The sequence below is a fragment of the Trypanosoma brucei genome, chromosome 6 (assembly GCF_000002445.2).
Source record: "Trypanosoma brucei brucei TREU927 chromosome 6, complete sequence".
NCBI classification, from domain to species: domain Eukaryota; phylum Euglenozoa; class Kinetoplastea; order Trypanosomatida; family Trypanosomatidae; genus Trypanosoma; species Trypanosoma brucei.
The window spans coordinates 1,389,613-1,402,836 of NC_007279.1; the positions used below are offsets into that span (position 1 = coordinate 1,389,613).

The window sequence follows — 13,224 nt, forward strand, 5'->3', positions numbered from 1 at the left end:
ACGAAATCCTTTTATTGATTAATTGGTAGGCAGTCTGTACAAAAGTCCAAGGGATAATACAATAGCAGAAAAATAACAACAATAATAATAATTACAAAAGAACTGACAGTAAAGGTAAAATTTTCCCAGTAGTGTCCGCAGCGAACGGTTCTTCTCCACCCGTTGCCGATAGTTAAGTAGATCTTTTAGTTAAGTGATATATCTATATCTATATCTATATATATATTAAGTATAGAGAAGGAGAGCGTTAATAGGGAGAGCAAAGCGCATTACCAAAGACATTGAATTTTTACTCGACATTTAGGGGCAATTGCATTTTTGTTGTTTAACCACTGGTGTTGTTTTATAGTTGTGGTTCTCGCTGTTTTTTGCTTGGAGTCAACAGTCGCGGAGATATCCCCGTGGCGTTTGAAAATATTTGGCGGCGGGAGGACAAACAGGAACTTGACACGTGATATAAGTACATATAGAAACCTCCATTAGCATACCAATCTATAAATTTATCCGTTGACGGCAGTGAAACGTGCCTCGGTATTATTTTAAATAGAGTGTGATCGTTTATTGGTAAGTACATGGACCATGAGGAAGTTCACGCTGGGGCAAGGACGGGGGCTGGAGGGGGTGAAGAGGATGAAATAACGGAGAATATGGAGTCGGGAACTTATGATGGGACGCAGCAGCAAGCGAATTACGATCCCAATGAGCAACTGCAGTATTATTATGATCCCGTTGATGGGAACTACTATTACTATGCACCCCAATATGCAAATGAAGCTGATCCGGCTGGAGACGTAAATGAAAATGTTGGTAGGTCTGACAAGCGTGTCACTGCGCAAGAATTGGAGAATTGGGAACCAGTGCGCTACAACTGGTTTTCAGACACTGTTTTGAGCATATTTATGTCACTTGGGTATAAGTTATACCTGTGCATGTTGCTCTATTGTGCCATCATCCTACAATTGATGCTGTCACTCAACTGGACATTGCAGGTTCTCTATAGGTTTTACGCACCGCAGAGTGAGGGGGATCCGAGCACGTGGTCACCCGTGTGCTTCTTCACTGTTTTTATCCTTCTTAGTTTTTTCGTCGTCACTGCCCTTTGCACCTCCTGCGATATGCTGCACGGGGCTTGGCGTGCAAAACGCGAGGACATTTACTTTTGGGGAGCTACAACGTGGGCAGGCAAGTCACCCCCTGTCTGGTTACATTTCTTTGTCATCCTCCTCACCACTGGCTTTCCATTTCTTTGGGCTACTGTTGAGGCGGCGGTGGCAAAAGGCAGCTTTACCTACTTTCTATGCATTTATGCTTTCATTGCCGTTGTAACCGTGGAGTTTATGATCGTTGGTTGTTACGTGTGGTTTTACTTCTTGGGGATTCGAGGAAAAATAACGGCAATGAGATTGTACAGGGGCCGCGATGATTTCGAAACATGGGAAAGGGCGTCAAAGTACAGTTACAACAAACAACTGAAAAAGCGATGGTACCATGCTTCAACTCTATTGGAAGAGTACGGCCTAGACGAAAAGACGCTGCGCAGCAATGCGCTTTCATTTACAATCGGCTATGTTCCGCTTTTTGCGGTGTACACGGCGCAGGCGTTTAGCACCAACGTGGACTATCCAGAGATGACCTGGGCCGCAATTTGCACCGTCGCGCTATGTTGCGTGTACTTTTTAGCATGGTTCACTGTGTTCCGTAAAAGGTCACACTGGTCTGTGTACTTTGCTATATTTCTAATTGTAACTTTAGTACTAACCGGTATTATTGCCGCCATTACGTGTAACCTCCCCGGTGCACTCGGGCTTATTATTGTGCTGTTTGTTCTGTCTCAATGTATGCTTGCACGTAAGAGGGAACACACACTCACGCGGGTTGAGCAGCGCACGTTGTTTGGGATGACTGATACAACTGAGCAGGAAGACCCCATTCCCAACCGCCGTGTTGACATGCATTTGTGTTGCTGTGGGGATGTGTTGGCAAACTGTTTCCGCTGTTTAGGGGCAAGAGAGGCTATTGGTTACCGTCACCCGGATGTTGTACGTGTGGAGGAGCAGTACAACCGGGAAAATGTTTCCCTCAGAACTGATCAACGATTACTTATGTGGTGGTGGATATTTGTGATGGCTGTCGTTGCTTCTATTATTGGCATTGGGAATCATATGGCGTATGATTACCGAACAGAGATAGCGGCAGCAAACGGTGCTCCCATTGAAGGGAACAACACTGGGCTGTTTCTATGCCAGATCAGGTACAACAAAAATGGTTCGGCACCTTTGGGTTTGTACGACTTGTCGCTTTTGAGTGCTCTTGCGTACACAGTAGGAGAACCAGGAGAGAGGGATTTCGCTACATGGTTTTCTTTCTTTCCCAACTTTGTGCGCATGTACCCGCGTCAGTTGCCACCAAATTCTACATATGCCACTGATGGAATTGAGATACCCTTTTCGCATTATGTGGACATGACAAGCGACTATCACGTCTTTACTCTCAATTCTAACTCTCGCGGGCTTTCTTTCATGCGAGACGTTGATGAGTGGGGCATCTCCATCACCTTGCAGTTGGCGAAGGTTTTCTCCCCCTTTGTTGGTATGTGGCCGGAAGGTTTCCAGCGTTCTTTTGTGCAGCGGGCCGCATTTTTGCAGAGTTGGTTTCCAGGTGTTGATGTTCTCGGTAGCATCTCCAAATCCATCAGTCAACTGATCGACGATGGCAAGAAGGAGCGTATTCTTCTTGTTGGTGATGGTTTCAACGGTGGCTACGTGAAGTTATTGTCGACCATTCATGGAGTGCCGTTTGTTGCATTAAATGCTCCAGGTATAGGTCAAAAGGCTGCTTTGGGAACGGAGGGTACACAGGTGTTGTCACCCCGTTCACTTCTGTCTTACGTGGATTCAATTGAGGACACCACACACACCATTTATATTCCTTGTGACTCCCGTCTTTCTTTGGTCCGGTGCAGTAAAATTGAAGCCACTGTTAACACCTTACGGGGACTGTGCGGTGATGTTCACGGAAGGATGCTGCACTAAGGACCCGCATGCGGCCGTATCGTTTACGTCTCGTTTGTTCTTTCTCACGTTTTTGTTTTTTAGGTTCTCCCTATTGTCTACCCATCGCTTTTGTTTTTTTTTTCCTTATCGTTTCTCTCTTCTCTGTAATTACAGATTTACGCTCCACTTTCGTATTTTTGTTATTTATTTCTACTATTTATTGTTATCATTATTGACATTATTATTAATTTATATTTACTTAGTATGTCTGTGAAGAGAAGAGTTAGCCCATTTTTTGTGCATTTTTTTTTTACTGACTGTTCGCTACCGTGGTGTCATCAGGGATTCCGCAGCGCCTTTCTTTGTTCATTCATTCATCCCTTTGATGATGTTCGTATCGGTTTCGTTCTTTATAGACAAGAATTCGGAAATTTAGGGCTCCTTATGCTCTCTCGTTATAGAAGACCTCATTATTTGTGCGAGTTCGCTGTTTTTTTTTTTCTTTCCCCCTAGTTGGGCACCCTCAGTTTCATGCTCACTGTGCAGCTATCCATTTTTTTTTTTTAAATCAAGCTTAGGGATATGTGTGTATGTGTATGTAGGCACATGAAACTGTGGTTACCCTCCCACGCTCATCTCTCCCTCTTTTAGTTTCTTTACCAAATAAATCAGTTTCTCATGTATCGCGGTAATAGATGTTTTATATTTGTTTCTGTGTTTTGTGTTTTTTCATAATTTTCTATATATATATATATTGTCCCGTCGTTCCGTCTCTACCCTTTCATCTGCTTTTTTTTTAAATTCTCTCCACCTTTCTTTGCACTTTAGAGTGATTTGTAATTGGAGGCAAAGCTGAAGAAAGGGGCAATGATTCGACGGACAGTAGTGACGTCAGTACGGTACACACGAAAGTTTGCAGCGGCTGCTACTCGACCGAGCGCCAACATCGCGCAGAAAGTTTCCAAAGTTAATGGCGCAACAGGTGCTGACGGCGACTCGATTGTCGACAAGTTGTTTGTGTTGGGTTGCGTGAGTGCCGTTTCAGCATGGGCCGTTTTTGGACCCGCTGTCCAATCACACCACTAAACTTATGGTGGAATGTAGGAATGTAATTAATTAGCACAGCTTCCCCTGGCTTGTTACTGCTATCAATGATTTACGATTTATATGTCTGCCTTTTTGTGGCTGTTATCGTTTTATCACAACTTCTTCTTAGGAAATCTTCTCTTTATACATGCCAGATGCGTGCATGTGACATGTGGAACGGGTAGAGGAGAAATGGGAGTATGGATTATAGGTTTTTTCCCGTTTCTACAACTTTCTAGGTTGGTGGGAATTCCTTCCACCAAGTTTCAAACCGTCTCATAACTCTCTCCCCTTCCTTTGCCTATGGTTAAGTCACATTAACTACTTACACGGCAATGCTGTGCCTACAGTTTAACCCATTATCGTTGATGTTATCGTGGGTTCGATACAGGAGAAACCCCATGTAAATATATTTATATATCCTTCTCTGTCCACTCGTTTCCTTTTCTGTTTTTTTTTGCTCCGCGCATGCGTGTGTTTGGTGGTGGAAAACAAAACAAAAAAACACAAAAAGTATTGATTCTCCTGTTGCAGGTGGGATAGACAACTGTAGGAACGCGGCACCTATGTTTAACGTAAGAACGCCGATGTCGCGCGATGGGCGAGTTCATGGAAGATGCTCGCCTGTGCTTGAGCTTTCATCTCCCCACGGGTATACTCCTTCGCTTCAGGAACGGGTATCACCAACGGTTGCTCCAACCCCGTGTTTCCGCAGCGAGGGGTGCCGATCCCCAGCAGTTCAGGGATTCAGACCACCTCCTCCGATTATTAGTGTGGGGCAACTAATTTATCCGACAGACCGCGACTCGCCCGCGACTCCTGGACTAAACACTGCCATTCCCTCCTCTCCATCACCATTGGCTGAAGCACGTTTTGGGATTGCGAGCGCAGGGCACATCCACCGGCCCTCCGGTATCGCTCCCGTGGCGCGTAAACTATCGACACCGTGTGCAAACCCTGTTGCCGAGGCAAAGCCAGTGGCGCGGCCCTCGTTTAGTAGTGATTGTGGTCGCATCGTGGAGCACCGCGACCCAACAACACATGAGGTTATCTCAAGTTATCGCTGTCGCATGCTGCTGGGCGCAGGTGGTTTCGCACAGGTGTTTGAATTTGAAGAGGTGTCTACAGGTATCAGTTACGCTTGCAAGGTGGTGGAAAGGAAGAACCTAGCGCGTGGCGGGTCTTCGGCGAGATTTCGCATGGAGGTCGATATACACAGCAGGATGAATCACCCTAATATACTTCGCTTCATAAAGTCATTTCAAGATGAATTTTACCATTATATAATACTTGAACAATGCAGCCAGGAGAGTTTAATGGATCTTTCAAAGAAGCGCGGTGCTTTCAACTGTCAGGAGATACAGTACATCATGCGACAGATTGTGTCTGCGGTAGAGTATATGCACAACAGCATGATTATTCACAGGGACCTGAAGTTGGGGAACGTCTTGATTGACTTCGAAGGGAATATGAAGCTCGGGGACTTTGGCTTTGCTAGCGAGTTCACTTCGCCGTTTGAAAAGAAAACAACGGTGTGTGGAACGCCAAACTATTTGGCTCCGGAAGTTCTTGCATGCAAATCAACTGGTGTGGGATATGGGTTGGAAGCGGATATCTGGAGCTTAGGGGTGCTTCTTTATGCCCTTGCCGTTGGGAAGCCGCCGTTTGAAGCAAAAGATATCAGCGCCACGTATCACAGAATTCGAAAAGTGGATTACTCTTTTCCGGAAGGTATATCGATTCCGGAACCTTGCAAAGACCTTATTCAGTGGATGCTCCAGGGCGACCCGCAGAAGCGACCGGTTCCGGTGCAAATATTGGCGCACAGTTTTCTGTGTTTGCCTCTTCCGCCACGCACAGCGCCAAAGTCTCTTGTGCCTGTTGACGGACAGGTGGGGGGGTCCCGAAGTGAAAGGTGTGGATCTCGTCGGATCTCGCCTCCACCCGTGCAGGCACCTGCAACCCGCTGCAGTAGTGGGGTCGACGGGCGTGCGGACCGCTTCGCCTTGACGCAAAACCGTATGGGTCCAACCGACTGCGAGGATCGGGCAGTGCTCCAAGAGGCTGCGGGAGTAGAGAGGTGTGGGGACGAAGCTGCGTCTGCAACTGCAGGTGGCACATTGACCACTGAGAAAAGGAACACAATTAAGCCTCCACCGCCTACTGCAATGCTTCAGAGTTGCGTGTCTTGTAGCAAGTACGGGTTTGGGTTTCTTACCCTTCAGAATGGCTGCCGGTATCCGGAGGCTTTCCTGAATGATAAAACCAAATTGGTTTTCGATCGCAACACGGATACTGTACTCTATTACGACCGGTCGCGGCTTCAGGCAGTGACGAGAGAGTCCAGGAACCATAGTCCACTCCTCAGCGAAGATTTGGCCAAAAGGGGGTTCTGTGACGAATTGGTTGTTTTTCGCAACGCTTCCCGCACTCTGGTGCGTCGGAGTGAAAACAAGGACGACGGCGACCGCATGGAGGCTGCAGCAGCAAAGAAACTTGCCATAATAAAGTTTTTTCTACCATGTCTAGAGTGCGGCACAAGGGACAAGCGAATGACGGTCCTAACGTGTGCCCTTAGGGGCTGGTCCCCTTCTTGGGGGACGGAACTGTTTGCTCCTTGTCGAACGGGTGGCGAGCGACCTGACGTCGTTTACGTAAAGGACGCAGTTGCTGGGACCCTACATGAGCTAACTAATGAGCATCAGGATGTTGACATGACACTTCTCGCTGCTCGCATGTCCGACTACTCCTTTCACGTTTCCATGCGTTGTGATGCGGCCCAACAATCCCTACACCGTCCTATATATGATGGCGGGGAAGCTAATGTCACGGAGCAACAATGGAGTTTTGATGTTTTGGTGTACTCCGGTTTCCATGCGCTTATGGCATTCGAGGATAGAGGTACACGCTTCGCTATGTCCTTTGAGGATCTACGAAATCACACAGAGGCAACGATGGGTGGGAAGGTGTACTTTGCCGCTGGGTCTACAGTTTGCAGCAAGCACATAACGATACCAACACCAACACTACAGGCAATAGGTGTGCTACTCCGAAGAGTTCGCTGCTGTGCAAATATTGTGGAGTGCTTTTAACGTATGTGTTTGTAATTACACTTGTCCCCAAAAAGAATAGGTTTCAGCACAAGTCTGTTGGTTTGCCTGTGCACGTGTGTTGGGGAGGGAGGGGGGAGAGGGTGATAACTTAATGTGAAGGAGAGAGGATCGGAAAATAGGAGGAAAAACAAGTTTAGGTGTGTGGAAAAGCACCGAAGGGAGTGCCGTTATATATAGAGAGAGGAATGGCGTGCGGACTTACTTTCGAATGCCGATTCTTCAGTAATTTGTTCAGAGCCAACACCCAAGTTTCAGATGTGTTACCATTGCAATGCATGGAGACACCTCTCATCCCCTCTCATTCTCTCTCTCTCACATCCCCCGTTTGTTATCATATTATTTTTGTCAGGATTCTGGCCTTCACTTTCCTTTTTGTTATTATTTTTTGTCTTTTATTTTTCTGTTTTTAATCATTACGTGATTCATAGAACACCATATTATGCCTTGCAGATAGAGATCGACTGACACTCCCTCGTGGGCTTGTGAAGCATTTGATACGGTTTTTACTTTCCTTGTTTATAAATGTTGACCAACACTTCCTGCAGCGGTGGGTGGTGGCAGGCAGTGTGCAACCCCTGTTCGTGTGTATGACGGCGGTCTGCTGTCGAAATAAATACATTAATACTCTTATGCAACGTTAAAACCATTTGTGTTTCGGCTGTTTGTTCAATTTCAGGCACCTGCGATATTTTGGTTTTTGGAGTTAGTCATTTTCTTTCTCTCCTCTTTCTTTTTCGGATATATTGTATCGTGTTTGTGTATGTGTGTGTGTGCCTGCACCTGGTAACTTACATTCGCCATGACCAAGAAGAGTATTAAGAAAAGGCTGGGAAAAGAGATAAAAAGAAAAAAAAGTATAATACCAGCAGTGGAAGAGGAGGAGGAGTTCCACATTTAGCCAGCAGAGGTACCAATTCAGTAACTCCTTGTGTGTGTGTGTGTGTCTGTTTGGGAGGGGTATGCCGTTTTTGGCGTCGACGACTAAACCCCCGACAGCAGTCAGTGGTGCGGTGACAGGAAATTTCTTGGGGGATGGGGAGAAACTTGTTCTCCTTAGTCGGTTAAACATTGTTTCGCTATTCAGGGCAGATGATCACTCTTTTGAGCACGTAGCCGATTTTAGCTTGTTCGCTTCTCTAAGATTTGTCGAGAGCCTTCCGCTTTTCGACAATAGAGGCTGTGGTCGGCATGTTGTGTTTTTCCTCTCCGTCAAGCAGGAGGTGTCAGTCGTAGCGTTCGAGCGGCGCAACAATGGGCTCATTGGTATGGTGACTCTATTCCACGGTGATGTGGAGACGTACTTCCATCAGGGGAAGATTAACGACGCTTCTCTGTGTTGCTCCGGAGTCTATCGATCGACCACTGGTAATTTACTGCCAATTGTGATCTTCTCCATTTACCGTGGCGGAGTGATTGGATTTGACGTTGCTGCCGCCATATCTGGTTACAGCCGAGACTCGAAGACGGCGGCCGCGGCACTCAACGCCCTTTTCCCATCAGATTACGTACAGGGCGTGTTGAAGAAGACGAAACGACGCTCCAATTTTGCCCATGGAAATTTTGCTGCTGCCGAAATAGATGTTAGGAGTATTGCGTTAGACCACAGGGATGGTATTGATGGCGCGGTGTCTCTGCTCGTGCTCTATGCGGACTTGACCGGAAAGACACACGTCAGCGAGTACTTGGTTAACTTTTGGAGAAATGCTGATCAGCGTCGGGTACCTAAAACACAGGGCCGATCGCGGATCCCAGAGGCCTTGAATATACTTCCTGGAGGTGACATAATTCAGAGGAAAGGGCTTCTATCAACAAGTGTGGAGACAAATGCATGCCTACTGCATGTGGTTCCCGATGGTTTTTTCATTCTTGGACCACAGCTTCTGAACTTTTGCTCTTGGAAGTCATCTGGTGTTCAATCCGGCTCTTCGAAGAATGTGACGACGCTTGAGGTTCCCCGTCTTGGCGCATATGTTGAACCGGTGTGTTGTGCTACCCTTCCTGGTCAGGAGTTACTTATTTTGTTCGAAGATGGGAGTTATCTTAAGGTCTCGGTAAGGGATGATTGTGAGGGATTAAATTCAGGGAAAAGTATGTTAAGTCAATCTTCGGGGGCGCCTTTACGTACCATACCGAAGTGTGTAGCGGTTGTGGGAGAGTGCTGCGTTGTTGGTTCGCACATGGACCACACTCTCTGGATGCGTTGGCTCACGGGTGAGAGCGGGGTTTTGGTCTACAACTGTGGGCCTGTATTTGATGTCACAGTGGCTGCGGATGGGTCTCGCACCAGTGTGATTGCGGGCACTGGTGTTGGGTTGAACGGTGGTTTGAGTTTCGTGCGCTCTGCAGTAAGCGTGCGACAAGACATACGTGTTACCGGTTTGCAGAATGTGAGGCAAATTAGCGTCTCTGAAGATACTATTATTTTTTCACTTCCCGGATATAGCCGAGTTTGTCGCTACTGTGTGGGGGAGACGATGGTGCTGGAAGAAATCCACAATACGTTTTTTGGGACAGAAGAGACGTTACTTCTCGAATACAACAATGAACGAAATGTTTTCCTCCAGGTGACCACTGCCGGTCTTCGGAATGTGTGGCCTGATCGTGGCGAATATGTCATTAGGGTAATTAATAATGATATTGGTCACGCCCATGCAAGCGAAGGGCTGCTTGTTTTCTCGAACCCTGCGAACTTATACGTGTTTTGTATGAAAACACTGACTCCGGTAGCTACTCTCTGCCTTGCAGATGCGATCTCATGTCTTTTGGTTTTTTCGTCAAGCAGTCTTTTGGTCGGTACGTGGGGTTCATGCGCCGTACATCTTTACGAGTTGCATGACGGGATGATTCAGTCGAAGGTCATTTTGCAGTGTTCTGCCACGCCGTGCTCCATGTGTGTAGTATTTCACAGCGGAGGACACCGCCTTCTTGTGGGTTTGCATAACGGTTACGTTGCTGATGTTCCTATCAGTGGTGCAAACGTGTGTGGGGAAATGGTGGAGACGATGTTAACTACACAGCCCGTGCGACTATTTAATTTAGAGAGTCATGCCGCCGTTTTGTGCCTAGGAGAGATTCCACTTATTCTTATCGTTACCAACACCGGCTTCCAGTTAACAGGAATTGATTTCCGTGACGTTTCTGCGTGCGCAATCATGCCGAAAATGCGGTCGCCGTCCAGGTACATATTCTTCTCCAAGAGTGAGTGTGCGCTCATTTTAGGAAGCATCACTAGTGTACAGAAACTAAACACGGATTACGTTGGTTTGAAGGCGACGGCAACATGTGTCAAGTACATGCCCTGGTGGAATGTCCTCGTTTTGTCCATACGCCGAATTGAAAAAGACCAGGTAGTGTCCACGATGGGGCATGAGGTTTCGAATCTGTCAGTTTTGCTTGATGAGCCTAACTCATTTGAGCTGCTCGAAAATGAACGGTGTGCGTTTATCGATTGTGTCGCACTTGGGCAGGCGAATGAATGGGGTTCTTGCGGTGAGGTGGCAAGTGATGCGGGTGTTGTGCTTATTGGTACGACATTTGTTTTTCCAGACGAGCAACTCTCTCGGTCGAGCAGGTTCATGTGGTGCACTGTCGAAGTAGCTAAGTTAAGAACAGAGAAAACGCTTCTGCGACTGCAAGGGAGCAAAGATGTAGAAGGGGCGCTGCAGTGTTGTTGTATCGTGCCCAACTATGCGGGTCGGGTTGCATTAGGCATAGGTGGTTGTGTGGTGCTCTACAGCTGGAATGCGGCGGATGCCACGTTTGTGGCTGAGGAGACGATTCAAATTGGAACGCTCATAGTCCGTCTTATACCAGTGATGCAGAAGGAAGTGTCGTACATTGTCGCGTCAGACGCACGGCATAGCTGTTTTTTTGTCCGGATAGATACCATACAGGGGAGCCTCAACATTGTAGCCAGGGATCCTGAATTGCGCGGTGTTATGGACTGCGCCATACTCCAGTACGAATCTCGCCACGATGTGTGCCTTGGGGATGATTTATTCAATTTTTTTTGTGTCTCTCACGTTGAGCCACTTGCAAATTCCTCAGGAGTGTCAGCACCTGCGATGCCCACCAAAAAGCTTCAGACAACTGCACAGTATCACATGGGCGACTTGATAACTGTAATGCACCAGGGTAGTTTTGCCCCTTGTTCAGTTCTAAATGATGTTGTGCCTATACCTGCAACCCTCGTGCGAGGCGTGTGTGGGCCTCAAATTGTGTATGGAACCTCTCATGGGGCTTTCGGTGCAATAACGCCCATTTCCAGTGAAACATTTATCCTTCTGAAAGGACTCGAGGTTTCTGTCGCCAGCGTCGTTCCTCCGCTTGGTGGGTTCACTCATGCCTCTTTCCGCGAGGTGCTCCGCGTTGGACAGGAACGTGGCGCCAGCAGGAACGCTTCCTTTCAGGTGACCAACCCTCAGGCCACCGAACTGTTTAATCGGCGCCGCCGCCGTTGTGTTCCGCGCGGTGTGTGCTGCGGCGATGTGGTGGAAATGTTTCTGACGCTAAGCGGTGGGGATCAGCTGCGGGTTGTTCAGGAGGCTAACCAACATGTTAGGCGGTGGTTTGCATATGCTTGGCCGACTCTAGAAGAGTATGCCATGTCAGATTTAGACGATTTTTCGTCTAACCAGGGGGATGAGCTTGCGCCAGACCGCATTGTTGATGCCGAGATAAATTCCCTTCTATTGAGGCAGGCCCTGCCTACGCTGTCACTCACAGTTGAGGCCGTGACTGCGTTTATACAAACCATCCAAAGAATTCACTAGTGGAGAGTTGTTTGACATTTCGAGTGTGCAGAGAACAAAAGTCTACTCGTGTGCCGATGTGTGCGGGTGTGGGTCACAGCGGTTGGATAGGTGCGTAATATGTGCTTACATACGAGTCGCACAAATCGGCATTTGGATTCTGTTGTTTGTTGGAAATTCCTTACACCTTACAAAATGGATGATTGAGAGTTTTGGTTTTTCTCCCCCTTGTGAAGCAAATTTCCTTCCCCTTGGCTTTACTTCTCTACTTATAGTGCAAGGCCCCTCAGTTAATGAAGTACCTGGCCGCTTACGCCCTAATCAGTCTCTCCGGGAAGACACCCTCGAAGGCTGATGTGGAAGCAGTCCTGAAAGCTGCTGGTGTCCCTGTCGACTCTTCTCGCGTTGAGGAGCTTCTTTCCGAAGTTGAAGGAAAAGACTTCGATGCCCTCTGTGCTGAGGGTAAGGCAAAACTTGTTGGAGGAGTCACCGCCGGTGGAGCAGCCCCTTCAGGTGGTGCTGCCGCTCCCGCGGCTGCTGCTAGCGCCCCTGCTGCAGCTGCTGCCGAAGCTGAGGAAGAAGACGATGACGATATGGGTTTCGGGCTCTTTGACTAGGGATGTTTTGAACATATGTGTTTCTATGTTTTGTGTTGCTACAGTGCTTCTTTTAACTCCTCCGTTCATACCGTTTTTCTTTTCTTTGCACTGACTGCCAATGCACTGTTACGGAGGTCAAGTTCTCTGTTGCCGTGGCAGTTTCACCCTTGGCCACTTGACGACGGTGCTTGACTTTCCTCCTAATTTCCCGAGGTGAGGGAGAAAAGCGGTATGAAGCAAATTTCCTTCCCTTTGGCTTTACTTCTCTACTTATAGTGCAAGGCCCCTCAGTTAATGAAGTACCTGGCCGCTTACGCCCTAATCAGTCTCTCCGGGAAGACACCCTCGAAGGCTGATGTGGAAGCAGTCCTGAAAGCTGCTGGTGTCCCTGTCGACTCTTCTCGCGTTGAGGAGCTTCTTTCCGAGGTTGAAGGAAAAGACTTCGATGCCCTCTGCGCTGAGGGTAAGGCAAAACTTGTTGGAGGAGTCACCGCCGGTGGAGCAGCCCCTTCAGGTGGTGCTGCCGCTCCCGCGGCTGCTGCTAGCGCCCCTGCTGCAGCTGCTGCCGAAGCTGAGGAAGAAGACGATGACGATATGGGTTTCGGGCTCTTTGACTAGGGATGTTTCGATGCTGACCATTTTATTTTTGTGACGGTTTTCCACGTTTGGAACGATATATATT

At 47.8% G+C, this 13,224-nt stretch overlaps 5 protein-coding genes across 5 annotated transcripts, besides 4 other annotated features; all 5 read left to right on the forward strand.

Annotated features, from left to right (window-relative positions):
- Nucleotides 1–13,224: part of a sequence feature (sequence corresponds to BAC RPCI93-30P15) that runs on past both edges of the window.
- Nucleotides 573–3,032, forward strand: Tb927.6.5090 (hypothetical protein, conserved; the record flags this gene model as incomplete). Its single annotated transcript, XM_840533.1, has 1 exon — nt 573–3,032. One exon carries the CDS (start codon nt 573–575, stop codon nt 3,030–3,032), a length of 2,460 nt encoding a protein of 819 aa, XP_845626.1.
- Nucleotides 3,186–3,240: a microsatellite.
- Tb927.6.5100 (serine/threonine-protein kinase, putative) lies at nt 4,667–7,171 on the forward strand (the record flags this gene model as incomplete). The annotated part of the gene is made up of 1 exon (XM_840534.1): nt 4,667–7,171. The coding sequence occupies one exon, from the start codon at nt 4,667–4,669 to the stop codon at nt 7,169–7,171; it is 2,505 nt and encodes an 834-aa protein (XP_845627.1).
- On the forward strand, nt 8,152–11,964 carry Tb927.6.5110 (damage-specific DNA binding protein, putative; the record flags this gene model as incomplete). Its single annotated transcript, XM_840535.1, has 1 exon — nt 8,152–11,964. The coding sequence occupies one exon, from the start codon at nt 8,152–8,154 to the stop codon at nt 11,962–11,964; it is 3,813 nt and encodes a 1,270-aa protein (XP_845628.1).
- On the forward strand, nt 12,237–12,560 carry Tb927.6.5120 (60S acidic ribosomal protein P2, putative; the record flags this gene model as incomplete). Its single annotated transcript, XM_840536.1, has 1 exon — nt 12,237–12,560. The coding sequence occupies one exon, from the start codon at nt 12,237–12,239 to the stop codon at nt 12,558–12,560; it is 324 nt and encodes a 107-aa protein (XP_845629.1).
- Nucleotides 12,458–12,516: a microsatellite.
- Nucleotides 12,837–13,160, forward strand: Tb927.6.5130 (60S acidic ribosomal protein P2, putative; the record flags this gene model as incomplete). The annotated part of the gene is made up of 1 exon (XM_840537.1): nt 12,837–13,160. One exon carries the CDS (start codon nt 12,837–12,839, stop codon nt 13,158–13,160), a length of 324 nt encoding a protein of 107 aa, XP_845630.1.
- Nucleotides 13,058–13,116: a microsatellite.